General features: G+C 42.0%; 1 protein-coding gene across 1 annotated transcript in view; it reads left to right on the top strand.

The window, feature by feature from the left end:
- The window catches only part of LOC106573178 (protein arginine N-methyltransferase 8-B), a 48777-nt gene extending 22044 nt beyond the window's left edge, over nt 1-26733 (top strand). Inside the window, exons 5-10 of the mRNA XM_014147925.2 lie at nt 7200-7342; nt 7613-7700; nt 9245-9360; nt 18101-18251; nt 22604-22725; nt 24283-26733. Of these exons, the coding sequence (XP_014003400.1) occupies nt 7200-7342; nt 7613-7700; nt 9245-9360; nt 18101-18251; nt 22604-22725; nt 24283-24366 (704 nt within the window). The 3' untranslated portion in view covers nt 24367-26733. The remainder of the gene's footprint in view (nt 1-7199; nt 7343-7612; nt 7701-9244; nt 9361-18100; nt 18252-22603; nt 22726-24282) is intronic.
- Nucleotides 26734-26846: the final 113 nt, after the last annotated feature.

Below are 26846 nucleotides of genomic sequence, written 5' to 3'. Positions count from 1 at the left end.
ATGATTAGAAGGTTTCGGGTAAAGGGTTAGAGCAGGGTTTCCTAAACTCGGTCCTCGGGACCCCAAGGGGTGCACGTTTCCGTTTTTGCCCTATCACGACACAGTTGATTCAAATGATCAAAACTTGATGATTAGTTGATTATTTGAATCAGCTGTGTAGTGCTAAGGAAAAAACAAAACGTGCACCCCCTGGGGACCCGAGGACTGAGTTTGGGAAACCCTGGATTAGAGTTATGGTTGATTCAATTCAGCCAATTCAGGAAGTAAACTGAAATGCCAATATCAATTCCAAATTTCCTCATTGCCAACTATGAGAAAAAAATCAGAATTGTAATTTCAGTTTACTTCCTACATTTAAATGGAATTGGGTTAAGGTTTAGGGTTAAGGGTTAAAGATTAAGGTTAAGGTTTAGGGTTAGTGGGTTAGGGTTTAGAAGAGACCGGTATAGCGCCCCCTGCAGGAGCAGTTCACATGGGTGTTCCTGCTGGCCCAAATCATGGGGGACCGGTGGGAAGAGGGCCTTGTTGAAGATGGGCACATGACCCTGGGCACAGTGATCTGGGACAAACACCGACGTTACATTGGGGTGAATAATAGGCTCACTAGTGATGCATGCAAGTTACTAGTCAGTATAAGGGTTTGAGTTAAACACTCTTGGCATTTTCTCAACCAGATTCACCTGGAATGCTTTTCCAACAGTCTTGAAGGAGTTCCCACATAAGCTGAGCACTTGTTGGTTGCTTTTCCTTCACTCTGCGGTACAACTCATCCCAAACCATCTCAATTGGGTTGAGGTCGGGTGATTGTGGAAGCCAGGTCATCTGATGCAACACTCCATCACTCTCCATCTTGGTCAAATAGACCTTACACAACCTGGAGGTGTGTTGGGTCATTGTCCTGTTGAAAAACAAATGATAGTGCCACTAAACGCAAACCAGATGGGATGGCGTATCAATGTAAAATGCAATAGTAGCCATGCTGGTTAAGTGTGCCTTGAATTCTAAATAAATCACCAACAGTGTCACCAGCAAAGCACCCCACACCATCACACCTCGTCCTCCATGCGTCACTGTGGGAACCACACATGCGGAGATCATCCGTTCACCTATTCTGCATCTCACAAAGACACGGCGGTTGGAACCAAAAATCTCACATTTGGACTCATCAGACCAAAGGACAGATTTCCACCAGTCTAATGTCCATTGCTCATGTTTCTTGTCCCAAGCAAGTCTCTTCTTCGTATTGGTGTCCTTTAGTAGTGGTTTCTTGGCAGCAATTCGACCATGAAGGCTATATTCACACAGTCTCGTCTGAACAGTTGATTTTGAGATATGTCTGTTACTTGAGCTCTGTGAAGCATTTATTTGGTCTGCAATTTCTGAGGCTGGTGACTCTAATGAACTTATCCTCTGCAGCAGAGGTAACTCTGGGGCTCCCTTTCCTGTGGCGGTCCTCATGAGAGTCAGTTTCCTCATAGCGCTTGATGGTTTTTGCAACTGCATTTGAAGAGACTTTCAAAGTTCTTGAAACCTTCCACATTGACTGACCTTCATGTCTTAAAATAGTGATGGACTGTTGTTTCTCTTTGCTTATTTGAGCTGTTCTTGCCATAATATGAACTTGGTCTTTTACCAAATAGGGCTATCTTCTGTATACCAACCCTACCTTGTCACAACACAACTGATTGGCTGAAACGCATTAAGAAGGAATGAAATTCCACAAATTAACTTTTAACAAGGCACACCTGTTAATTAAAATGGATTCCAGGTGACTACCTCATGACGCTGGTCGAGAGAATGCCAAGAGCGTACAAAGCTGTCATCAAGGCAAAGGGTGGCTACTTTGAAGAATCTCAAATATAAAAATGTTTTGGTGACTACATGGTTCCATATTTGTTATTTCATAGTTTTGATGTATTCACTATTATTCTACAATGCAGAAAATCATAAATGTGATATGTGATAAATGGCACAAAAGGGTCATGACACGAAAAAAGTGTCAGTCAGTCAGTCAATTGGTCATTCATACTGATGATTTGTTGTGCAGTTTCCCTTACTTTGAACTCAAGCTCCAGCTGTGCTTTTCTGGCCTTGACCTTCTCTTCCTCCTTCCTGGCTTCTTCCTTAGCTTGCCCTTACTGGCAGCTTCATTAAATAGTACCCACAAATCACCAGTCTCAACGTCAACAATGAAGAGGCGACTCCGGGATGCTGGACTTCTAGGCAGAGTTCCTCTGTCCAGTGTCTGTGTTCTTTTGCCCATCTTAATCTTTTCTTTTTATTGGCCAGTCTGAGATATGGCTTTTTCTTTGAAAATCTGCCTAGAAGGCCAGCATCCCGGAGTCGCCTCTTCACTGTTAACCTCTATGGGCTAGCGTCCCACCTACTCAACAGCCAGTGTAATCCCGTGGCGCGATATTCAAATACCTCAAAAATGCAAAAACGTCAATTTTTCAAACATATGACTATTTTACACCATTTAAAGACAAGACTCTCGTTAATCTAACCACACTGTCCGATTTCAAAAAGGCTTTACAACGAAAGCAAAACATTAGATTATGTCAGCAGAGTACCCAGCCAGAAATAATCAGACACCCATTTTTCAAGCTAGCATATAATGTCACATAAACCCAAACCACAGCTAAATGCAGCACTAACCTTTGATGATCTTCATCAGATGACAACCCTAGGACATTATGTTATACAATACATGCATGTTTTGTTCAATCAAGTTCATATTTATATCAAAAACCAGCTTTTTACATTAGCATGTGACAAGCATTCCCACTGAACAATCCGGTGAATTTACTAAATTACTCACGATAAACGTTCACAAAAAACATAACAATTATTTTAAGAATTATAGATACAGAACTCCTCTATGCACTCGATATGTCCGATTTTAAAATAGCTTTTCGGTGAAAGCACATTTTGCAATATTCTCAGTAGATAGCCCGGCATCACAGGGCTAGCTATTTAGACACCCAGCAAGTTTAGCACTCACCAAAGTCAGATTTACTATAAGAAAAATGTTATTACCTTTGCTGTTCTTCGTCAGAATGCACTCCCAGGACTTCTACTTCAATAACAAATGTTGGTTTGGTCCCAAATAATCCATTGTTATATCCAAATAGCGGCGTTTTGTTCGTGCGTTCAAGACACTATCCGAAAGGGTAAATAAGGGTGACGAGCATGGCGCATTTCGTGACCAAAAATGTCTAAATATTCCATTACCGTACTTCGAAGCATGTCAACCGCTGTTTAAAATACATTTTTATGCCATTTTTCTCGTAAAAAAGCGATAATATTCCGACCGGGAATCTGCGTTTAGGTAAAAAGAGGAAAGAAAATAAAGCACGGGGTCGACTCGTGCACTCGCCTAAGCCCATTGTCCTCTGATCGGCCACTTGCCAAACGCGATAATGTGTTTCAGCCAGAGGCTGCCTCGATATCATTCAGCTTTTTCCCGGGCTCTGAGAGCCTATGGGAGCCGTAGGAAGTGTCACGTTACAGCAAAGATCCTCAGTCTTCAATAAAAAGAGCCAAGATGGACAACAACTTGTCAGACAGGCCACTTCCTGTAAGGAATCTTCTCAGGTTTTTGCCTGCCATATGAGTTCTGTTATACTCACAGACACCATTCAAACAGTTTTAGAAACTTTAGGGTGTTTTCTATCCGAAGCCAATAATTATATGCATATTCTAGTTACTGGGCAGGAGTAGTACCCAGATTAAATCGGGTACGTTTTTTATCCGGCCGTGTCAATACTGCCCCCTAGCCCTAACAGGTTAACGTTGAAGCTGCCAGTTGAGTGCTTGTGACGCGTCTGTTTCTCAAACTAGACACTCTAATGTACTTGTCCTCTTGCTCAGTTGTGCACCGGGGCGTCTCACTTCTCTTTCTATTCTGGTTAGAGCCAGTTTGCACTGTTCTGTGAAGGGAGTAGTACACAGCGTTGTACGAGATATTCAGTTTGTTGGCAATTTCTCGCATGGAATAGCCTTCATTTCTCAGAACAAGAATAAACTGATGAGTTTCAGAAGAAAGGTCTTTGTTTCTGGCCATTTTGAGCCTGTAATCAAACCCAAAAATGCTGATGCTCCAGATACTCAACTAGTCTAAAGAAGGCCAGTTTTATAGCTTCTTTGATCAGAACAACAGTTTTCAGATGTGCTAACATAATTGTAAAAGGGTTTTCTAATGATCAATTAGCCTTTCAAAATGATAAACTTGGATTAGCTAACACAACGTGCCATTGGAACACAGGAGTGATGGTTGCTGATAATGGGCCTCTATGCCTATGTAGATATTCCATTAAAAATCTGCCGTTTCCAGCTACAATAGTCATTTACAACATGTCTACACTGTATTTCTGACCAATTTGATATTATTTTAATGGACAAAAAAATTAGCTTTTCTTTCAAAAACAAGGACATTTCAAAGTGACCCCAAACTTTTGAACGGTAGTGTACTTAATGAGTATATACTGCAAACTATATACTATTAGTTAATTTTAGTATACTGTAAACGAACGGTATCCTTTCAGTTGAGTGTGCTAGCGCTTCGCATGTCTACCGGAAGTTGATGCTGTTGCTATGCAACTTCATGCTAGCTTGTTAGCGTAAGAAATTACTAGCTAGACATCTTACGACTTCATTAGCAATGTCCATTGAGAATGCACAATGACTATACCACTTAGCTAAGCTAAGAATGACGTGAATAATCAAATCAATAAATGTTTTCCTCCATCTGTATTTTATGTTTCATTATTTGTGTCCAATCCTATCGTAAACCCTAAATGGCTCATCGGCACGCGATGCACTGTATGTGGCTCGAGACAGACATACCACACACAACTATGTAATAGTTAATATACTGGCAAGTTTGATGTATTAGTATCCACCTAACATTAGGTAGCTAGCTAATATACCGGTACATACAAGCATCTGCTGTAATGATATGCTGTGCAGTTTAACGCTAGTAGTGTAGCTAACAAATAATCAGCCAACATAACATGTAACATAATATATTTGAAAAGTAATTACTTTTTTATTTAATTGCTCAACATTTTCTTAACATTTGTAATAATTAGTTAAAGCAATTAATATTTACATTTTGTATTTACATTTGTATCATCTCTCATTGGACTTTCTTCAAATCTGAAAATGTTGTGAAGCCATGCCCATTTTCTGAAGAATTGCATTATGGGCCCTAAAAGCACGGCAATAGTGTCCACTGCTTGTATATTTCTAAATTTGGCGAATTTAGTATGACATCCGGGAACTTTTGGCATAATAACTATATCCATACTATGACCAATAGTACTCAATACATTTTTTTTAAAACAGTATAACTTTACACGCATTAAAAACTGTGGATGGAAACATGCTTAATGATTAGAATCTTTCTGTATGAATGTATCTTCCCAGCTAGCAAATAATATTCTGAGAACCATGTTTCTTACTGCTTGGGTAGAGCATGTTGTTCTTTGCTTATTTTGCATACAACCTTCCCACAACTTTCTGGATTAAAATAAAATAGAAATTGGTAATGTTCTAGGAATGTTCTCCAACTGGTTTGACATTGGGAATGTTCTCAAATTGTTCAGAACACTTTAAGAAAGTAAGTTGAGACCCCGACTGAGTTAGAAGCAGAGATTAACCTCTTGGGGCTAGGTGGGACGCTAGCGTGCCACCTGTGGTGCACTCCATCAACAGCAGGTGCATTTCAAGAGCGGCAAATTTGAATCCAAATAAATGTCAAAATTCAAATTTTTCAAAAATACAACTATGTTACACCATTTGAAAGATAAACATCTCCTTAATCTAACCACGTTTTACGATTTCAAAAAGGTTTTACGGCGAAAGCATAAATTTAGAGTATGTTAGGACAGTACATTTACAAGAGTTGTGTGTAATGTTTTGTCAAGTCAAAGACAGGGTCACCAAAACCATAAAACCAGCTAAAATGATACACTAACCTTTTACAATCTCCATCAGATGACACTCCTAGGACATTATGTTAGACAATGCATGCATTTTTAGTTCTATCAAGTTCATATTTATATACAAAAACAGCGTTTTACTATGGCATTGATGTTGAGGAAATCGTTTCCCTCCAATAACCGGCAGTCAAGTCAGCGTCAGAAATTAAATAATTAAAATTAGAAAACATTGGTAAAATATTATATTGTCATTTAAAGAATTATAGATTTACATCTTTTGAACGCAATCAACTTGCCAGATTTAAAAATAACCTTACTGGGAAATCACACTTTGCAATAATCTGAGCACTGTGCCCAGAAAAATACGCGTTGCGATACAGACTAGACGTCATGTTGGGGAGATCTAAAATCGAAAATACTATGTAAATAATCCATTACCTTTGATTCTCTTCATCAGATGTCACTTCCAGGTATCACAGGTCCATAACGAATGTAGTTTTGTTCAAAAAAGCTCATCATTTATGTCCAAAAATCTCCGTCTCGTTAGCACATGATGTAAGCCAGCCGGACTTTCGTCATGAACGAGGGGAAAAAATATATTTCCGTTCGTTCAAACATGTCAAACGTTGTATAGCATAAATCATTAGGGCCTTTTTTAACCAGAACATGAATAATATTCAAGGTGGACGAATGCATAGCCTTTTATAACGTATTGGAACGAGGGTACCCAACATGAAGTAGCGCCAGGTGTCTAATGGGACATCACCGTTCCATGGCTCTTGTTCGGTCAGATCTCCCTCCAGAAGACTCAAAACACTTTGTAAAGGCTGGTGACATCTAGTGGAAGCAATAGGAAGTGCCAAAATATTCCTAAACCCCTGTGTTTTTCAATGGGAGAGGTTTAAAGTCAATACAACACATCAGGTATCCACTTCCTGTCAGAAAATGTCTCAGGGTTTTGCCTGCCAAATGAGTTCTGTTATACTCACAGACACCATTCAAACAGTTTTGGAAACTTTAGAGTGTTTTCTATCCATATATAATAAGTATATGCATATTCTAGTTACTGGGTAGGATTAGTAACCAGATTAAATCGGGTACATTTTTTTTATCCAGACGTGCAAATGCTGCCCCCTAGACCCAACAGGTTAAGTGATTGTGTTCTGTGCTGTGGTGTTGACCTCCTATGTACTCTTCACATAGACCTAATATGATTTGCTCCATGGTAATGGTGTGTTATGGTATGTCTTGCAGTTATTACTATCTTCAGGGGCAAGGTGGAGGAGGTGGAGCTGCCAGTGGAGAAGGTTGACATCATCATCTCAGAGTGGATGGGCTACTGTCTCTTCTACGAGTCCATGCTCAATACCGTCATCTTTGCAAGGGACAAGTGGCTGGTAGGCGCGTGTGTGTGTGTGTGTGTGTGTGTGTGTGTGTGTGTGTGTGTGTGTGTGTGTGCGTGCGTACGTGCGTGCGTGCGTGCACATGCACTAACCAGACATGCTAGCAGAACGAACAACGCTCAAACCTCACAGACTTAACCAGGGATGAAAACCATAACCTGGCCTGGTGTTTGGTTCTTCTCACATGCAGCACAGCTGATAAATGACATGTCTTGTGTGCAGGATTGATTGCAGGGTCTTTTTTCCTCCCCATATTTTACACAGAAACCCGGCGGTCTGATGTTTCCCGACCGTGCTGCGCTGTATGTGGTGGCTATCGAGGACAGGCAGTACAAAGACTTCAAAATCCACTGTGAGTGTGTTTGTGAGTGTGTATGTTTAGTTGGCCCTGGGCCCTCACATAAGTCCTGCTGCCCCTAACTCGCTCTCTATTCCCAGGGTGGATCTTACCTGGCTTATGTTTCTGCTTCGCTAATAGACCGTGAATGTAGAACAACCATAGTAGCACATGCAAAAAAAAAAGACACACACACACACACACACACACACACACACACACACACACACACACACACACACACACACACACACACACACACACACACACACACACACACATTAGTATTGGTGCATTTGAACTTTTCAAAGGCATAAGTGATGATTGATCTGATATTACAAGTCAACAAGCCTCTCCATATCTGTGCTAGCCCACACTAAAGCTCTCCTGGAGGATTTGGTGGAATTGTTCATCTTCATTTCAGCACAGAGACCAGAGAACAGAGCCATGGCAGCAGAACAGAGGACAAGAAACAGAAGCAATACACGCACCCACTCCACATACACACCGCCACAACTAGGGAATTTCACACCATGAGACAGAGCTCTTTAGGCTTACAGAAACCCAGGCCACATGACTGAGCACTGAAGAGAAGTCCAGCTAGTGCTGTTTCGCTCTCTGCGTGTGCAGAGTGATGTTTTAGGGAAAGCTTTGAGAAGAGATAGAAGACGATTGGGGCACATTGTCCATGTTGGGCCCAGTCTGGTTCCAACAAACAGATGCTTATACTGTAGATGTCTTTTGGGAAGGGATGGCATGCTGGATCACTTAGTGCTCTAAAATAATGTTCTGTCATCCTGACAGAAGGGTTGTATTCATTAGGGCATACCATAGCAAAACATTTTGCAACAGAAAATGGAAATTAGCATTTCTTATCGGACAAAATCAGATAGTGCCTTCCTGTTTCAGTCCATTATCTTATGTTTAATGCTTAAGGAATATGACCTAAGACTAGACAACTTCAGTTTTAGGGCATGAGAATGCACATCAACAGCTGAGGTGCGACCTTCTCATTATTCCTTCCTCCTCCTGTCATTAAACTTAAGTGGTTCCACTTTATTGGGACACAATAGAGATGCTTACACACACACACTATCCTATCTTAAAGATGCACTTCGGGATCTAAAATTATACAAAAATTTGACAGTCCATCTCTAAGTACTGTGGCCATGCATAATCCATGATCAGTTAGCCTGAGGAGAAAATATATTAGGGAAGAGAAGGAGAATCTCTCTGTATACTGCCATGCACAGCACTGCAGTGATGGTTAGCTGGCAAAGAGCAACAGAGTCTGAGGAAGCTGTCTACGCGACCCTATAGAAGGGCAATGAAATACTGTAAATCCGACCTAGAGAGGGAGGAATATAACGTATGTTTCGGGAAATGGCCCTCAATTCCCTTTTTAGTCCACTACTTTTGACCAGAGTCCTTGGGCCCTGGTCAACTACATAGGGATTAGGGTGCCATATGGGATACATACAATGTACTCCCCCCTCTCTAGGGAGGATTTATAGCCCTTCTTCCACAAAGGTGTTCCATAATGCGCTGTGTTTCCACAGGGTGGGAGAATGTGTATGGCTTTGACATGACCTGCATCCGTAACGTGGCCATGAAGGAGCCCCTGGTGGACATAGTGGACCCCAAACATGTGGTCACCAACTCTTGCCTGATCAAGGTCAGCTATGTCTTCACGTCACGTGTGTGTGTGTGTGTGTGTGTGTGTGTGTGTGTGTGTGTGTGTGTGTGTGTGTGTGTGTGTGTGTGTGTGTGTGTGTGTGTGTGTGTGTGTGTGTGTACAGTGGCAAGAAAAATATGTGAACCCTTTGGAATTACCTGGATTTCTGCATAAATGAGTCCTAAAATTTGATCTGATCATCTTAGTCACAACAATAGACAAAGTGTGCTTAAACTAATAACACACAAATTCTTGTATTTTTCTTGTCTATACATCATTTAAACATTCACAGTGTAGGTTGGAAAAAGTAGGTGAACCCTTGGATTGTCCCTATGCTTGTCCAAGAGGGGTCCCCCACCCGTCTCTTCTACTGTTGCTCTCCTCTGCTGTTACCCGGCATCCGGCAAACTGTCGTGTAGTCCTGAACAGAACTACAGAGCTCACTCTGCTTCCACTCGCTCTGGAAGATGTTTACTTGAAGATAGGCTATCCAGTGTTGTCGATGGTTCTCAGTTGTGATGAGACTAGTAGAATATGTTGGTTTGAAGAGTAGTAGAACGGTCCCTCTTAAATTCTCTTTTCTAGATACTTTACATAGGACAGCTAATCAGCCGTACCAGTGATTGTCCGGGAGGTGACGTAATTGTCTCTACCTCTTGTTAAGATTTCAGAGTTCAAACCATTTTGGACGTGAGTTGCAGCTAAAACGTCTCTCTGGTGTGATATGTTAATTCTTAACCCACCGTTTTATGCAGTTCATTCAAAAGGGGCGGTTCGTGAGGCTGAAACGCTCTCTGACCTCACTCAAGGGGCGATGACTACTCACTTGAAAAAAGTTCTACAAACAATTTCCTCTTATAGTTTCTAAGATCACATCCCTCTCTTAACAAAAACACTTTCATCATTTTTCATATTTCATACACAACGTAAAGGATAGAGACTTCGTACATGTAGTCTATTTACTTTTCAAGTGACAGTATTTCCTTTATAACATTTTGAATGACATCACAAAATAACAACTGAAATTACATTATTATTCTTTAGGTCGCCTCTGACCATTCCCCTGTATTCGCTTTAAAACGTGTTAGAGTTTCGGCGGGAAACGTCTGTGGAACAAAGGCACATTCCTGTGTGAATTTGGAGAGGGAGATAGCTTCAAAGATCTAATCCTTGATTTACAACAGGGTGTGAACTGTCACCCCCCCCCCCACGGAGGAGAGGGGGTCTGGCCGAAGTCATCCACTGCAAAGCTGATCCGACCCATCTGGATCCTCACAGGACAGTCATGACACTGTCTATAGACACTATTATATGCATATATATACAGTAACAGTCAAAAGTTTGGACACATCTACAGTTGAAGTCGGAAGTTTACAATCACCTTAGCCAAATACATTTAAACTCAGTTTTCACAATTAATCGTAGTAAATATTCCCTGTCTTAGGTCAGTTAGGAACACCACTTTATTTTAAGAATGTGAAATGTCAGAATAATAGTAGAGAGAATTATTTCTTTCAGCTTTTATTTCTTTCATCACATTCCCAGTGGGTCAGAAGTTTACATACACTCAATTAGTATTTGGTAGCATTGCCTTTAAATTGTTTAACTTGGGTCAAACATTTCGATTGCTTCCCACAATAAGTTGGGTGAATTTTGGCCCATTCCTCCTGACAGAGCTGGCCATTTTGGGCCATTTTGCCACATCTTTGGAAATATGCTTGGGGTCATTGTCCATTTGAAAGACCCATTTGCGACCAAGCTTTAACTTCCTGACTAATGTCTTGAGATGTTGCTTCAATATATCCACATCATTTTCCCTTCTCATGATTCCATCTATTTTGTGAAGTGCACCAGTCCCTCCTGCAGCACAGTACCCCCACAACATAATGCTGCCACCCCCGTGCTTCATGGTTGGGATGGTGTTCTTCGGCTTGCATGCTTCCCCCTTTTTTCACCTTACATAACGATGGTCATTATGGCCAAAAAGTTATATTTTTGTTTCATCAGACCAGAGGACATTTCTCCAAAAAGTACGATCTTTGTCCCCATGTGCAGTTGCAAACCGTAGTCTGGCTTTTTTATGGCGGTTTTGGAGCAGTGGCTTCTTCCTTGCTGGTTTCAGGTTATGTCGATATAGGACTCGTTTTACTGTGGATATAGATACTTTTGTACCCATTTCCTCCAGCATCTTCACAAGGTCCTTTGCTGTTGTTCTGGGTTTGATTTGCACTTTTCGCACCAAAGTACGTTCATCTCTAGGAGACAGAACGCATCTCCTTCCTGAGAGGTATGATGGCTGTGTGGTCCCATGGTGTTTATACTTGCGTGCTATTGCTTGTACAGATGAACATGGTACCTTCAGGCATTTTGAAATTGCTCCCAAAGATGAACCAGACTTGTGGAGGTCTACAATGTTTTTTCTGAGGTCTTGGCTGATTTCTTTTGATTTTCCCATGATGTCAAGCAAAGAGGCACTGAGTTTGAAGGTAAGCCTTGAAATACATCCACAGGTACACCTCCAATTGACTCAAATGATGTCAATTAGCCCATCAGAAGCTTCTAAAGCCATGACATAAGTTTCTGGAATTTTCCAAGCTGTTAAAGGCACAGTCAACTTAGTGTATGTAAACTTCTGACCCACTGGAATTGTGATACAGTGAATTATAAGTGAAATAATCTGTCTGTAAACAATTGTTGGAAAAATAACTTGTGTCATGTACAAAGTAGATGTCCTAACCGACTTGCCAAAACTATAGTTTGTTAACAAGAAATCTGGATGAAAAATGAGTTTTAATGACTCCAACTGTAAGGGTCCTGTGTATAGCTGGTGTAGAGAGTCAGGTGCAGGACAGCAAATATGAGTAATCAACCTATTTTTACTCAAAATGACAAATGTATAAAGTAACATACGAGCACACAATAACGAACCGAAAATACAATAAACAATCACTCACAAACAAACATGGGGAACAGAGGGTTAAATAATAAACTGGTAATTGGGTGAGTGAAACCAGGTGTGTAAGACTAAGACAAAACAAATGGAAAATGAAAAGTGGATCGACGGTGGCTAGAAGGCCGGTGACGTCGCCCACGAACGCCACCCCGAACAAGGAGAGGGACTGACTTCGGCGGAAGTCGTGACAGTACCCCCCCCCCTTGACGTGCGGCTCCAGCAACGCGCCGACACCAGCAGCGCGCCGACAGCAACCTCGGGGACGACTCGGAGGACGAGGCGCAGGGCGATCCGGATGGAGACGGTGGAACTCCCGCAGCAACGAAGGGTCCAAAACGTCCTCCACCGGCACCCAGCATCTCTCCTCCGGACCGTACCCCTCCCACTCCACGAGGTATTGAAGGCCCCTTGCCCGACGCCTCGAGTCCAGGATGGCTCGAACAGCATACGCTGGGGCCCCCTCGATGTCCAGAGGGGGCGGAGGAACCTCCCGCACCTCAGACTCCTGGAGTGGACCAGCCACCACCGGCCTGAGGAGAGACACATGGAACGAGGGATTAATACGGTAATCTGGGGGAAGCTGTAACCTGTAGCATACCTCGTTCAGTCTCCTCAGGACTTTGAATGGCCCCACAAACCACGGGCCCAGCTTCCGGCAGGGCAGGCGGAGTGGCAGGTTTCGAGTCGAGAGCCAGACTCGGTCCCCTGGTGCGAACACCGGGGTCTTGCTGCGGTGGCGGTCGGTGCTCGCCTTTTACCGCCTCACGGCCCGTTGTAGGTGCACATGGACGGCGTCCCAGGTTTTCTTCACTTAAACCATTTGTCCACCGCAGGAGCTTCGATCTGACTCTGATGCCACGATGCCAGAACCGGCTGATACCCTAGTACGCACTGGAAAGGAGAGAGGTTAGTGGAGGAGTGGAGGAGTGGCGGAGTGAGTTTTGGGCCATCTCTGCCCAGGGGATGAACGCCGCCCACTCCCCCGGCCGGTCCTGGCAATATGACCGCAGAAACCTACCCACATCCTGGTTTACCCTCTCCACCTGCCCGTTACTTTCGGGGTGAAAACCTGAGGTGAGGCTGACCGAGACCCCCAGACGTTCCATGAACGCTCTCCAGACCCTGGACGTGAACTGGGGACCCCGATCAGAAACTATGTCCTCAGGCACCCCGTAGTGCCGGGGTGCCTGTGTAAACAGGGCCTCCGCAGTCTGTAGGGCCGTAGGGAGACCGGGCAAAGGGAGGAGACGGCAGGACTTAGAAAACCGATCCACAACGACCAGGATCGTGGTGTTGCCCTGTGAGGGAGGAAGATCCATCAGGAAGTCCACCGACAGGTGCGACCACGGCCGTTGTGGAACGCGTAGGGGTTGTAACTTCCCTCTGGGCAGGTGCCTGGGAGCCTTGTACTGGGCGCACACCGAGCAGGAGGAAACATAAACCCTCACGTCCTTGGCCAAGGTGGACCACCAGTAGTTCCCACTAACGCACCGTCCGACCGATACCAGGGTGACCAGAGGAGGGTGACGTGTGGGCCCAATAGATCAACCGGTCGCGGACAGCAGACGGAACGTACAGGCACCCAGCTGGACACTGGGGAGTGGGCTCTGTGCGTAACGCCCGCTCGATGTCCGTGTCCAGCTTCCACACCACCGGTGCCACCAGGCAAGAGGCTGGAAGTATGGGAGTATGACAAAGTCTCACAAAGACACAGAGGTTGGAACCAAGAATCTCAAATTTGGACTTATTAGACCAAAGAACAGATTTCCACCAGTCTAATGTACATTGCTTCTATGTTTTGGCCCAAGCAAGTCTCTTCTTATTATTGGTGTCCTTTAGTAGTGGTTTCTTTGCAGCAATTCAACCACGAAGGCCTGATTCACGTAGTCTCCTCTGAACAGTTGATGTTGAGATGTGCCTATTACTTGAACTCTGTGAAGCATTTATTTGGACTGCAATCTGAGGTGCAGTTAACTCTAATGAACATATCCTCTGCAGCAGAGGTAACTCTGGGTTTTCCTTTCCTGTGGCGGTCCTCATGAGAGCCAGTTTCATCATAGCTCTTGAAGGTTTTTGCGACTGCATTTGAAGAAAGTTTCAAGTTTTTGAAATGTTCTGGATTGACTGACCTTCATGTCTTAAAGTAACATTTCTCTTTACTTATTTGAGCTGGTTTTTGTGACTGGACTTGAAGAAAGATTGACTGACCCTTATGTCTTAAAGTAATGATCGACTGTCACTTATTTGAGCTGTTCTTGGCATAATATGGACGTGGTCTTTTACCAAATAGGGCTATCTTCTGCATACCAACCCTACATTGTCACAACACAACAGATTGGCTGAAACGCATTATGAAGGAAAGAAATTCCACAAATGACCTTTTAACAAGGCACACCTGTTAATTGAAATGCATTCCAGGTGACTACCTCATGATGCAGGTTGAGAGAATGCCAAGAGTGTGCAAAGCTGTCATCAAGGCAAAGGGTGGCTACTTAAAGAATCTCAAATATAAAATATATTTGATTTGTTGAACACTTTTTTGGTTACTACACGATTCCATGTGTGTTTTTTCATAGTTTTGATGTCCTCACTATTGTTCTACAATGTAGAAAATAGTACAAATAAAAAACCCCTTGAATGAGTAGGTGTGTTCAAACTCATGACTGGTACTGTATTTATATTCCGGACTCTGATATTTTTGGATTTGTGTGTATTGTTAGATATTACTGCACTGTTGGACTTAGAAACATAAGCATTTCGCTGCACCTGCGATAACATCTACAAAATTTGTGTACGTGACCAATAAAATGTGATTTGATTTGTATATGTGGGTAGGATTTGTTGAGGCCCAGCAGTGTGAAAGCCTACAGTTTAATCAGAAAGCATTGACTCAGCGTTGTCTCTGGGCTCATGCAGAGTGGGATTTACATAACCAGTGTTACTGTTATATTTATAATGGGCCACCAGCCGAGATCTACCCCTCAGAATAAATAAAAAAAACATGACTTTAAAAACATAAGCTCATTCAACATTAACCTATTAAAAACGGTTCTGTATAAATGAGGTTTGTGCAGTAGGCTATAGGCTGAATACATTATAATTGCATATTGGCTACACTTGAATTGCCCTGCCTATGTTATTAACCTCACACCATTTAAAAATTATATTTCAAAACGTGATGTACTGGTAATAGATAATTTGTTGTATTACTTCTTGTGAGGCATAAATTGAAATCATTAGCGCTTTTTTAATTTTACTGGTGACTGATGGTGCCTGTATGTGATGGTCAGTCTCAGCGGATGGAAAGTGGGAGGGAGATGGAGTGTGTGTGAGAGTGAGAAGCCCCTTAAATTTAAATTGAAAGAGAGCAGCGGATAGGCTGCCTCTCACCGTCCCTCAGCTCTTCCTCCCTCCTCTGACTGACCACAAAAGGGACACCGTCTTCCATCTGATGGTGAAATTCGAGTCACACTTTATTTCTGACTCATGCACAAATTCATGTTGTTACTCGTATGACCAGGGAACATGAAATACTCCTCGATATTGGAAAGACACAAGTCGCTAATAACAACGCATGTCTATCAATACACTTTGTAACGCGAGTGGATAGGGGAGCGCTTTTTATATCTTATAAAAGTGTTGAATAAACTGACAGAGCTTAATAAAATCTTAAACATGAAGTCAATCATAAAAACAGCAGATATTGCTGTATTCGTTGACAGTCTCTCTCTAGTTATGGTTTTTAAAGTTTCAAAATCAAATCTCACATTAGAGTCGACTATCAACTTTGCTGTGGGCTCGTGGAAGCTGCAGACAAAGTGATTTGAGTGATCTCATTGGCTAGCCGTAGCCTATTTGCACTTGATTTGCTCTACAGGCCTTCCGGGTAGGCAGAGTTTGTACCTTCAGACATTAAATGGTTGAAAATGTGAACACTTTGAGTACCTGGCTCGCAGGGCAGCTGAATCAAGTAAAAATAAAACATTTGGGCTTTTTGTTTGGTGATTGACTGACTAGGAAAGCCATGGAGATTGTGATCGACCGGTTGGTGATCACTGGGTTACAGTAAAGGGACAGTAAACAATCCACATACCAATCACAATTCAGAGGTGTATGACCTCATCTGTAACTAGACAATATGTTACCGTAATGTGATCCTTCAATCTGAGCCTTCTGGCCATGCTGGCCATCCTTTACTACTGGGTACAGGGATTGTTCCATGCATGATGCTATGCATCTATTCCCATGTCTAGACCGCTAATTGTGTCGTTTGTCCGAGGTGCCCTTCTTATCTAGTTTATTGATTGAATTGTTCTGCCCTTTTCTCAGTTCAGATGTTACATAACTAAAATGTGTTTCTATTGTTGCTATCTAAAGCCATTAGACTGTAATAATAGGAAGCAGGGAAATAATCTTTGAAACAGTCAGTGTTTTATCTTCAAGATTTTGACACTGGTGCCTTATTTATCCTTCGCGCCTGTAAGATGAAAGCCCTTTGAAAATGACAACCCACTCACATGCTGTTGCATGTCTTCTAAATGGATTACAGGATGAATCATGTCATTAATCTTGTACACAGACAGTGTGCAAAAAGGAGCTTAAGCTGTTAAAAAGATCAAATGAGTGCCTCATGTTCAGAACTTGTGAGTGAGAAAGAGAGAGCTGAATTGAATTGTCGTCCTGCACTATAAAAATATGACTTTCAGGAGTTTGTGGTGCATGACCAAAATAAACCGTTTTTACTCTTATGGAAGCTGGGATTTGTTTGCGAAAGATAGCAGGGGAGCTTGACTTTGTTTTTTTGTTTTTTTTACAGCTGATCGCGCGATACATAAGTCATTTTTTCACTGCAACTATGTGGGTCTGACCAGAACAGAGAGCTGTGTTCCACTACCATATGCTCTCCTCTCTCTCCTCTCTCCCACTGCAGAATCACGAGGCATCAGATACCCTGTTAAATTATGGGATATGAACCAGGGGAGGTCTATAAAGGAGCAGGACACCAGTACAATGCTACCCTGAAAATAGTTACTGCCTTGGTCCTCCAGCCAAATGACCCCATCTTCTCCTCGTTCTCCCCCCTATGGTGGGGTTTCCTTGGCTGGTCCCTCTGGGGGGAGGGGGTACTGGGGTTTGGTTTCAGTTGCGTGAACCTTGAACCAAAGGGAGAGGTTGGAGCAGAGTAGCAGAAAGCAGAGGCCTCATCCTTGGTAGAGAGAATAAGGGACTCAGGGATAATACAGGACACAGTGCTCAGAGGCACCGCCACATAGATCATATGACACCCATATAAGACCTGCACCTGGACACACTCACACCTCTCATCTCCTTACAAGACTTAATGCAAGACTTGACTAGCCTCCCATGGCACACTGCTTAATGGCCACCCACAGAGGAAGAGTTAGGCCTACAGATGTAGAATATTAATCTGACCTGTATTTTCGCAGCAAAAACAATCCTGCAGCAACATAATTTTGCTTGATCAGTGGTTAGGCTATTAGCTGGTCCAAATGAGGGTACATGAAAAGTGGAATACTGTTAATATAACTGTGTGTTGAGTACGGGTTTTCAGTGAATTTATGTAAGTCACAAAATTCTCAGCAACAAAAGAGTGATAACATTTAAATCCTACATCTGTACATGTACATGCACAATGGAGAAACCACTGTGCTGGCAGTGAATGGTGTTAATAGAACCCCAATCACTATGGATTCTGTATATGATTAGCATTAACAATGCTAGATGTAGATGTAACAGAGCAGTGTGGTTATTCTCTCTCTTCAACAGGAGGTGGACATCTACACAGTGAAGACTGAGGACTTGTCCTTCACTTCAGCCTTCTGCCTTCAGATCCAGAGGAACGACTACATCCACGCCCTGGTCACCTACTTCAACATTGAGTTCACCAAGTGTCACAAGAAAACTGGCTTCTCCACCGGTACGTCCTCAACTCTCTTTCTCTTCTCAGTGTTGTTCTCTCTCTCGCTCTGATTTTTTTTACACAGGCTAATATAATATATTATGAACTGGGTGCTTCGATCCCTGAACGCTGATTGGTTGAAAACCGTGGTATATCAGACCGTATACCACGGGTATGACAAAACATGTTTTTTTACTGCTCTAATTACGTTGGTAACCAGTTTATAATAGCAATAAGGCACCTCAGGGGTTTGTGGTATATGGCCAATATACCACGGCTAAGGGCTGTGTCCAGGCACTCCGCGTTGCGTCGTACATAAGAACAGCCCTTAGCCATGATATATTGGCCATATACCACAACCCCTCAGGCCTTATGGTATAAATACTATAGTATTTACTGTAGTGTTTTTGCTGATTTTGCTATAGTATTCATTGTAGTGTTTTTGCGGACTAGAGTCAGCAAAAACACTACAGTGAATACTGTAGTTTTACTGTAGTATACTGTATTTTTTACAGTTAACTATAGTAGAAATACTATAGTAAAAGAACTGTAGTAAATACTATAGTAATTAATGTAGTGTTGTTGTGGATTATAGTATACTGTAGTATTTACTGTAGAGTTTTTGTGGACATTACGGTATTATTTACTATAGTGTTTTTGTTTAATTATCTTTGACATAGAAGTGGAGTCTTTCTCCTTGAGGAAACGTACTGGAGAAATACTAAAATACAAATTGTTCACAACTTGTAGGTAGGTCATTCTGGGGTCTGAATGGATAGTTCAGCATTCTACTCTTTTCTATAACCTGTGTGGAACACAATATGATCTATACTTGGCATGTATGTTTCTCACTTATGGGTGGCACAAATTGGGATATGGGAAGGGCAATGGGCTGTATATGCAAATTAAATACTGAAGTATTTACAATAGTTAAACTGTAGTGTTTTTTCAGACTGTTGTGTTTTTGCGGACATTACTGTAGTATTTACTACAGTGTTTTTTGTGTGAATAATGCTGTAGTTTTTACTATAGTATTCTACAACATTCTATAGTAAATACTATACATGATCAAGGGATACTACAGTGTGTAGTGTATTATTCTACAGTATACTACAGTTTACAATAGAATTCTATAGTAAGTACTGTAGTATTTTTTTCATGTGGGAGGCCAAGCACCCTGCCATCCAGGACCAATATACTAGGCGGTGCCAGAGGAAAGCCCCAAAAATTGTCATGGCAAGCGGTACCAGAGCGCCAAGTCTAGGACCAAAAGGCTCCTTAACAGCTTTTACCCCCAAGTCATAAGACTGCTGAACAATTAATCAAATGGCCACCCGGACTATTACATTGACCCCCTTTTGTTTTTTACACTACTGATACTCACTGTTTATTATCTATGCATAGTTACTTCACCCCCACCTACATGTACAAATTACCTCGACTAACCTGTAACCCGGACATTGACTCGGTACCGGTACCCCCTGTATATAGCCTCGTTATTGTTATTTTGTTGTGTTACTTTTTAATAATTTTTTACTTTAGTTTATTTGGTAAATATTTTCTCAACTCTTTCTTGAACTGCACTGTTGGTTAAGGGCTTGTAAGTAAGCATTTCACGGTAAGGTCTACACCTGTTGTATTTGGCGCACGTGACAAATAAAGTTTGATTTGTTTTGATTCATTAGCACTCTTTGTTCTGTAGTACTAGCATCTCTCCAGTTCACTGTGTCGTTATCAGACCAGCTCCTGACAGACCCAGGGTTTCATCCTTTTAATTGGCAGCAGCATCAGCAGATTACAGGCTAGGAGAGTCCTGTTGCTCCCTGCCCACCATCCTCCCATCCTCCCTGTGGGTTTCAACCTGATCTGTATTCACAGACAAAGACCCCCCTTTAATGAGCTCTTTGATGAGCCAGAAAGGCCTGGAGTACAACAGCAAACACTGATACCACTGGAAATTAGAAGACCTTTGAGTCCCCAGTTGATTTGCATGATCCAGAGAAGTTGTGTGATGAGCTGAGTTCATTTGGCAAGAATCGTGTTTGGATTTGTCAGTGAGCGACCTCTAGTGGTGGTGTGATGTTATCGCTCCTCTGTGATTATATGCATAATGTCTTCAGTAGTTCGCCTTCATCAGAGTTTGTGATGCAAATAGGAGACTTTAAACTGTGACTTTCTGTGGCTTGCATTATGCAGAGGCAGTGGCTAGATGACCATGTGTTGTCACTCTTAAAAGTGGACAATGTCTTACTTTTGACCTCCAATCATATACAGCTCTTCCAGCTCTTCTTGTATTGATTTGAGCCTGTCCATCAAACCAAATCACCTTAGCCGATGCTAAAACCCTGCTAGCCTCACTGAACCTCTGATACACATCTAAATGCGCACATGGAGGCCTAAGTCCTCTATGGCCATTGATTTCCTATATTCTCCTGTAGGACAGGTATTTCTAGTTTCAAGTTTATTCGCCACGTGCACAGGATACAACAGGTGTAAAACAGTACAGTAAAATTCTTACTTGAGAGCTCTTTACCAACATTGCAGTGATTATATAGATAATAATAGATAATAGAACAACACAAGAAGTACGATATAAATTGAAGAAACACGAGAATGCAAATATATACAGGTATCTTATTCTATGTACAGGGGTACTGGAGTGGTTGAGGTGGGTTTATACATAAAACGTGACTGGTAGTAGGGATGAAAATGGACTGGTAGTAGGAATATACTGTAGAAATACTTATGGTAATACACTAATGGTAATATATACAGTACATGGAAAAAGAGCACACAGAGAAACTTGGGCATATGTTGTATGCTGCTGGAAAATATCACCCATTGAACCACCATAACAAATACAGCCCTATCTATTCCGTTCAGGTTCCCACTGAGTACAGCTTTCATAATCTGTCTGTTTATGCAGCATGATCAGCAACTCAATTTATCCATGAGCCCTCAAACGGCATGCCTTTAAAGTCTGAGGTACAAAGTTATCCCAGGACAGCCGGCTGAAATTCGATTAAAGTTGTATTGACCTTTGAGCCTTTGAGCCTTGGCCAAGCTGTAGTTTAACAGCGCAGGCAAAAGGTGGGCGCACGTTGTTTTGGGCGGGGGTATTGGGTATCAGCAGTATGCAGCTGGAGTGAAGCTGAGACACGCAAATACAAACACACACACACGTGTGCGCATATTGTTTATAGACCCATACAAACACACATGCACAGTCAGGTTCAAAATGATTGGCACCGTTGATAAAGTTGAGCAAAAAAATATTACAAATACTTAGCTATATTGTAGGCTCCAACAATTTTGTTATTATATTATTTTAGAATACAATTGATCAGAGAAAGAGATTTTGTTTAACAAGTCATATTTTATTTTCTCAAAAAGATAGGGGTAAAAAATGATTGGCACCCTTGTTTTCAATGCATTTCAATACCTCATCTTGCGAGGATAACAGCTCTGAGGCATTTTCTAAAATGTTTTATGAGGAGAACACATTGGGAGGGATGTTAGACCATTCCTCCATACAGAATCTTTCCAGATCCTTGATATCCTTCGTCTGCTCTTATGGACTTCCCTCTTCAATTCAAACCACTGGTTTTCAATGGGGTTCAAGTCTGGAGACTGAGATGGTCATTGCAAAATGTTGATTTTGGGGTCAATTAACCATTTCTTTGTGGATTTTGATGTGTGCTTGGGGTCATTGTCTTGCTGGAAGATCCACATGAGCATATACACACGAGCACACATACTGTACGCATGCACAAACACACACACACTTCAACTAGCAGAATGCATGTGGGCGAGGTAATTGGAGAATGGAGATTGACAAGGACAAACGTCAGTAGGGAGGGTCAACTCAATCAATTCCTCTTATCTGTCTATTATATCAATGTCATTTGATATCCTGATTTGAACCAGCATTTTAGCATGACCGATCCTCAGTGCTGTATCTACGCTTGTAAATAGCATGATGATATAGTGAATCACGTATACAGTCAGAACCATGGGTAACTTTTTTTAGAACCAAGAGATAAAAAAAAAAATAAGAAAAAAACTTTGTCTAATGTTACAAAAGTTGTGTCTTTGTGACTAAAAAGTGCATCAGAGGTCCAATGTCAAAGGTGAAAAGTTAAATGTATGTTCGTTTTTGTTGGGGGTCAAAACTTTGGCTCATGATTGTTTTGGTTTTAAGGGTCAGGGGTCGTGTCCACTCTAAGAGCCAAATTAACTCTGCGCACTTCACTTGAGTTTCTGAACAAATCTCCCATTGACAATGATGCATTATTTATGTGAAAATATGAATTAAACATACAGATCTGAAGTTCAGATTTGGCCCTAACTGCATGCCTGTCTTCCTACAGCCCCAGATGCTCCGTTCACACACTGGAAACAGACAGTCTTCTACCTGGAGGACTACCTGACCGTAAAGAGGGGCGAGGAGATCATTGGCAGTATTAACATGAAGCCCAACGAGAAGAACATAGTGAGTGTCTGGAATCTATGACCAGTAAAAAGTAATTCACTTTGAAACACTTATAGGGGCAGTATCCAGTCTTTGACTAAAAAGCAAGGTTCAATGGAGAATCTGCATTGAAAATTCTTTGTAGTGCAGGAATAGTGTTAATAGTGTTCGGGAAACCGCCCCATCTAGTGACCAGAGTCCTGGGGCCTCATTTATCAACCGTGCATACATTTCATACTATATTCTGGCGTATATGAGCATTACATCCCCGCCTGGAAATCGCCCTCTATTTACCTTTTATGGTAGCAGAAACATCATCATTTACTGTATGATTTGGAAATGTTGGAACTGGGCCATGACCGTTTCTAAAAGAAACACAACGGCAAATTGGATTACATTTCTGTAGAGGTGTGGATAGAACGTTTTAATATTTTGCAGTGACTTTTTCAAACGAAAAAATGCATGCTCCCAATAGCAAGTGCCAAACACTGGCCGCGCATTCTGCAAGATTGATTGTCTATTCGAACGATTGTAAAGTAAATGCTACAGCCCACACTTCTATGCAAAATAAAAATTGTTCTTCAATAACTTGTTGATCAATAGATGATTGTATTTCTCCTGCCGTGGTATAGGCTTTGAGATAAAATAGGCTATGATGTCGCGCTCCTAACGCACACCAATACTGTAGCCTACCCATACTGTCAAATAGTTTCAATAGGGTACCAGTCTATTTACTTTCAAGCATGCTTGGCTATTGAATGAGTGACGGATGAATGGTAGCCTAATAAGTGTTGTGTAGCGAGAATAAACCAGTAATGTAAGAAAAGGAGATGTCCTGCAATGTGATTATGCTTTAGGCCTATTTAATCACATTTGAAGAAACATAATCCTACCTACATGCTGCTATGTGATCTCCTTACCAACGGCAAATGCATCATTACGTTTGAATGTTTTTATTCGCCTACCAGTGTGCGTAAAACACAATTTCCCCCAATACAATTGTCCAACCATTAGAAGTTGTGCGTACGCATTGGTCTGAGCTGTGTGTGGAGATTCACACTTTTCCCGTCAAGTTCAAAATGTATAAATACCAACCTTTGCGGGAAGACTAGCGCATGCAAGGTTTAGAGTTTATTTTGTGCACACGCACTTTTGATAAATGAGGCCCCTGGCCCCTACCTACTGTATGATAACTACAGACACTGGCCCAACAGGGATAGGTAGAGTTCATACATACATTTGTACTTGTCTAACAAAATAAAGACATAAGGTCAAATCAAGTCATTTCAGGCAGACGAGGCATTTAAACCAACATTATATGGCTTGAAAGAAACCCAATTCCACCACTGCCTCTCCACAATAGACTGCTTGTTTGAACTTCAATCATCATCTTTGCGATAGAGGTCAAAGGAGAGAGAGCACTAATCACTCCCAGACCAAACAGCAGATAAAGATAGCAACAGTGTCAGTGCCCCACTCCTGATTGAACACTCACTTAGATTTCTCTCTCTTTTATTCCCTGGTGAATTCCCTCTCTCTCTCTCTCTCTCTCTCTGTCTCTCTCTCTCTCTCTCACAGCGTGACTTGGACTTCACCTTTGAGCTGGATTTCAAAGGACAGATATGCGAGGCAGCCATCTCCCACGACTACAAGATGCGCTAGCTAGGTGTCCAATAGGGTGAAGCCGGCGCGCAATGCCGCCTGCATTCCCACCAATACACAGAGGGAAAGAAGAGGCACTCCTCTCGACAACAGACAATAATGAGGATGGGGTGGAGGGAGGAGAGAAGTTCGGATAGAGGTAGGAGATGGAGGGATGAGAGGGTGGGATGCAGGAATCAGCGAGGAGATAGAATTGAATATATGAAGAAGGGATGAGAGAGGATGGAGAGAAATGGAGGGATTGGCTAGATCAGAGGAGGCAGGTTATGATGAGAGAAGCTCATCAGTGCAGGGGTGGCACTCCAAGCAATATCAACATGCTCACATTGACACCTCTAACTGGCACTTTACTGTTAGGCCAACTGTTCAGAGGACAACTTTGAACGTAATACCTTATGAATTCAAGAATGTTCTTGTCATTATGAATGTTATTGACTGATCTACACTGTATGTGAGAGGTGGCAACCAATGTTATCTTCTACAGCAAGTTTGGAGCCCATATGATCAACTACTGTATTTTTCAGGGACTTCACATTTATATTGCATATAATGATAATATATATATACATCCTACAGCCAGTAGTTATGATTTTTCTTCAAATAGGCTTTCCAAATTACCCAATTTTGCATGTTTTTTAATAATCTTCATATCTGGTAAAAAGTACAGTAATTGAATATATCGGAAATTCAGTACTGCATACTGTATTGTGTAAGGATGTGAATATATATATAATGTGTATTTGCAGTGAGGCGATGTACTGTAGCTTTTTAGGTGGGTGCAAAATAACAGTATAAGAGCTCAGACATTTGCACAGCTTGCACTCCAAAGTGGTGGTCTCTGGTTTCTGTTAGAGCTGTGATGTCAACATTGTAATCAGTGTAGTCCGGGGCCCTTGTCTAGATGCCTGCAAAAGCTCCTGGCTACAAAGCCTACATTTCTCCAATCCTCCCTAAATCTATTCTATAGTGCTGTATTTCTCCTACTATAGATAATTAGGTAGTCACGATTTTCAACAATAACCATGATCTCTTAAGTTCTGTCAGATGGTTGATTTGGAGACACTGAAGCCACACCAGGGGAAGATCTTAATTCCATAATTCTCATTTCTTCTTGCCTCGCCGAGAATTATGCAATTGAGATCGCTCCCAGGAAGTGGGGAGTGTGCTGCAGCATTCAGTGGGCGGGGCCTCACATCGTTACCATTTTTTGCTCTGGCCCCACTGATCTCAGGTCTGCAATTGGCCTGTCCTCAGATAGTCCCATCCTTAGATCAGTAGCAAAGAGTTCATTCTGGCCTCTCTACTCGGCGCGTCAGTTGACAGCAGCTCCTTCCCTTAACCTGTGCTCTTACTAAGGTCGTCGCCAAGGCAACAACTGGAGGTGTCCTCCAGTCCAACTGTGACCTCCCCTCACAGTTGTGTAGTACTGTTACACCAGAGGTGTCAAACTCATTCCACAGAGGGCCTAGTGTCTGCAGGTTTTTGGTTTTTCCTTTCAATTAAGACCTAGACAACCAGGTGAGGGGAATTACTTAATTCATCACTCAAATAGAAAAGGTGGAGCGAAAACCTGCAGACGTTCGGCCCTCCGTGGAATGAGTTTGACACGTGCGTTTACACCATCCTTCCTTTCTATCCGCAGCCAAGATCCTCACTCCCAGTCCCCTCGCTCTCCCATGCCTTTCTGTGAAGCTCATCAGCACAGCACTTATGACCGTTCAGAAGATGTAGGACATGCCATGTATGAATAGACCAGCGGCTAGTAATGAGTGAGTCACATTTGATGGATGTACAATCTGTTCAGTAAAGGGTCTGACTATGTTCAGTTTCATGTTGAGCGCTTACTTGTGAGAGCATAGATTTGTATAGTATTCTATTGTAGATGCTGTGCTAGATGAATAATAAACTAAACCTGTAGATAAACAAGTTGATACTGGATCAAAAGCAGTTAGTCTTTCTAACTTTAATAAAATCCATTTAATCATTTTCAGTAGCATGCATAGAACACTTGTCTTTGGAATTAAGTCAGTGATTTAAGCTAACTTTAAGGTTTGGCCTTTAGCAGACCTAACACGACTAGTGTTATTCCAGTTTACCACTCACGGCATTCAGTTGTACTAAAACAACATGGTTGCCACTATTTCATGTCAGCTACTGAAATTGTGCTCATATATATATATATATATAAGGCATATAATGACAATTCTGAGTTGAAAAATAGTTATATTCAAGCTTTGTATTGTATTGTTAATTTTACCTCCTGTCATGTAACAGTCCCGTGTGGCTCAGTTAGTAGAGCATGGTGTTTGCAACGCCAGGGTTTTGGGTTCGATTCCCACGGGGGACCAGTACGGAACAAAAAATGTATGAAATGTATGCATTCACTAGTGTAAGTCGCTCTGGATAAGAGTGTCTGCTAAATGATGTAAAAAAAATATAACAGTTAAATAAAAGTTATTGCTCAAGATCGTCCACTAGGT

The sequence above is a fragment of the Salmo salar genome, chromosome ssa16, assembly GCF_905237065.1.
Source record: "Salmo salar chromosome ssa16, Ssal_v3.1, whole genome shotgun sequence".
In the NCBI taxonomy this organism is placed as follows: domain Eukaryota; kingdom Metazoa; phylum Chordata; class Actinopteri; order Salmoniformes; family Salmonidae; genus Salmo; species Salmo salar.
Note: the sequence above shows the minus strand (reverse complement) of the source record. Positions and strands in the feature narration are given on the sequence as shown.